This window comes from Otolemur garnettii, unplaced genomic scaffold (assembly GCF_000181295.1).
Source record: "Otolemur garnettii isolate 467f Iridium unplaced genomic scaffold, OtoGar3 scaffold00008, whole genome shotgun sequence".
NCBI classification, from domain to species: domain Eukaryota; kingdom Metazoa; phylum Chordata; class Mammalia; order Primates; family Galagidae; genus Otolemur; species Otolemur garnettii.
The window spans coordinates 17,231,429-17,233,785 of NW_003852403.1; the positions used below are offsets into that span (position 1 = coordinate 17,231,429).

Sequence of the window (2,357 nt, forward strand, 5' to 3'; positions counted from 1 at the left end):
TTATTTGTTATTCTGATTAATCGTGGCAAGCCAGTTTTTAATATGAAACTTATTCATATTCTAAGCAATTGTTTTTTAGAAAAGGAAAACAAAAAGATGCACTCTTTTGGTTAAGGACTATATTTCCAAAAATACCAGTTAGTGTCAAAAAATATAGGGGAGTGGAATAGAATATATAAATACATTAATAACAACTAATTTCTTAGATCCTTTTGAAAATTGAAAAGACCTAGATTTGTTTCCCAGCTGTGGTCACTAATCTCTCAGAGTCTCAGTTTCTTCAGTATAAATGAGGGTAACAACAATAACAATAATCTCATGGGTCTGGAAGGATCCCAGGGTACTGCTTTGTTCATTACAAGTTATCATACGTGTGTCATTTGATATTTTTATTATTAGGGCAGCTCTAAAGTCTGGTTAGGGGATTGGAGCAATGCACATTTGTTGAAAGAGTAAATGAATGAATGAATGGGGTTCGGAAAATGCTGCTGGGGACTCCAGGCTGTGAGGAGTTCCCATGGGTGGCCTGTGGCAGTGAGGAGACAGCAGGAAGGTGCTCAGAAGCACACGCAAGTGTAAACTCTGGACTAGCTGTAATTCCTAGTATTAGAAGCCCTCTTTTTGAAAAAAGGTAAAGCTCATAGTAAAATATAAAGGTATACAAAAGCCCCGAGGTAACCAAGATGAGATGACTTCACAAATCTCTTAGGCACTAAGTTATAATATAATCAACTAATGCACTTATGGAAACATATCCCACTTTTTTTTTTTTTTTTTTAGGCAGAGGCTTATTCTGATACTTCAGGCTAGAGTGCCATGGGATCAGCCTAGCTCACAGCAACCTCAAACTGCTGGGTTCAAGCCACCCTCCTGCCTCAGCATCCTGGGTAGCTGAGACTACAGGCACCCACCACTATGTTCGGCTAATTTTTCTATCTTTAGTAGAGATGGAGTCTTGCTCTTGCTCAGGCTGGTCCCGAACTCCTGAGCCAAGGGATCATCCCATCGTGGCCTCCCAGAGTGGCAGGAGTATAGGCGTGATCCACTGCACCTGGCCCCTATTCTCCTATCCTTAAAAAAGATTTTTAAGGTGTCTATTACACACAACGTTCAATCAATAACATGGCACTTACCATATATATCCAACCTGGCAGTGCAGGACACGATGCCGGCTTCATTCTTGGCTGACAGCGTGTACCATCCAGCATCTGATTTCTTGGCCGGCTGAATGAGGAGGCAGACATACCCTGTTGTGTCCTGGTGCATACTGGAGAAAAGAAAGAATATACCTGCATTTTACCTGGGGACAGAATCACCCTTGTCAAGTTTAGGGCTCAGGGAAGGAAAGAAAGGGGAACACAGCTTAAGGCAAAGATGAAGACAAATTTGAAGGGGAAGAGATGTTATAACAGCAGCAATGACTCTAGTGGCTGCTAAGGGGCGGGAGACAGTTGGGAGTCAGACCCGCTGCTGTTCCCTCTACTCCACGTCCACTGAAACCGTACTCATCACTAGCACTACCCTGACTTTTCACAACCAAATTACAGAAAAAATCTCTGTTCTAAACAAGGGCAGAAATTTCAGTAAGAACTTTGTCAGGAGCCTATGGGAAAACAGACGAGACCGAGAGCCCAGGGAGGGATGAACTGACTGCATGGAGGTCGTATTTCCTACTGTGACCAGCTGGGCAGGGGTAGCAGCTAGCTAACTTCAGTTAGGGAGAAAATCAGCCTGCTCTTTCTTTCTGTTATTCTCCATCAGTAGTGCTGAACCTGGGCTGTAATCAGAATCTCAGGCTGGGAACCAAGCATTAGGATTTTCAGAAACTTGCTAGTGATTCCAATATGCAGTTAAAACTCAAAACCACAGGGCTACTTCTCCCCTAAACCTCTTGTTAGCCTGATCTCCCTACCATACATATGCAGTAGGACAATTACGTTTGCAAACTCATCCTAGAAAAAGGATGCTCCATACCTCACTGCCAATGTCACTAGGGTCACCTTCAAAGTACTCCCTCTGGTACGTAGGACATCTGGCAGCTCTGTTTCTAGGATGAGTTGGAGAACTTAATTGTCTGACCTCATTGTTCCAAGCTCCCTTCTCCTACAGCTCATTTGCAGGGCAGGGATAAAAGCACTAGCTTTTTGAACTCAAAGGATGAACAAGTGTTTTCTTTTCATTGAAAGTTATTATTGGGCTCGGCGCCTGTGGCTCAAGCGGGAAGGCGCCAGCCACATACACCTAAAGTGGCGGGTTCGAATCCCCAGCCCGGCCCCGCCAAACAACAATGATGGCTGCAACCAAAAAATGGCCAGGCGTTGTGGTGGGCGCCTGTAGTCCCAGCTACTTGGGAGGCT

The 2,357-nt window shown here is 44.3% G+C and overlaps 1 protein-coding gene across 3 annotated transcripts in view; it reads right to left on the minus strand.

Annotated features, from left to right (window-relative positions):
• Positions 1–2,357, minus strand: part of MYPN (myopalladin) — a 100,808-nt gene that overhangs the window by 3,731 nt on the left and 94,720 nt on the right. For all 3 annotated transcript variants that reach the window (XM_003783618.1, XM_012801323.1, XM_003783617.1), the window contains one exon: positions 1,134–1,267. In XM_003783618.1, the coding sequence (XP_003783666.1) occupies positions 1,134–1,267 (134 nt within the window). The remainder of the gene's footprint in view (positions 1–1,133; positions 1,268–2,357) is intronic.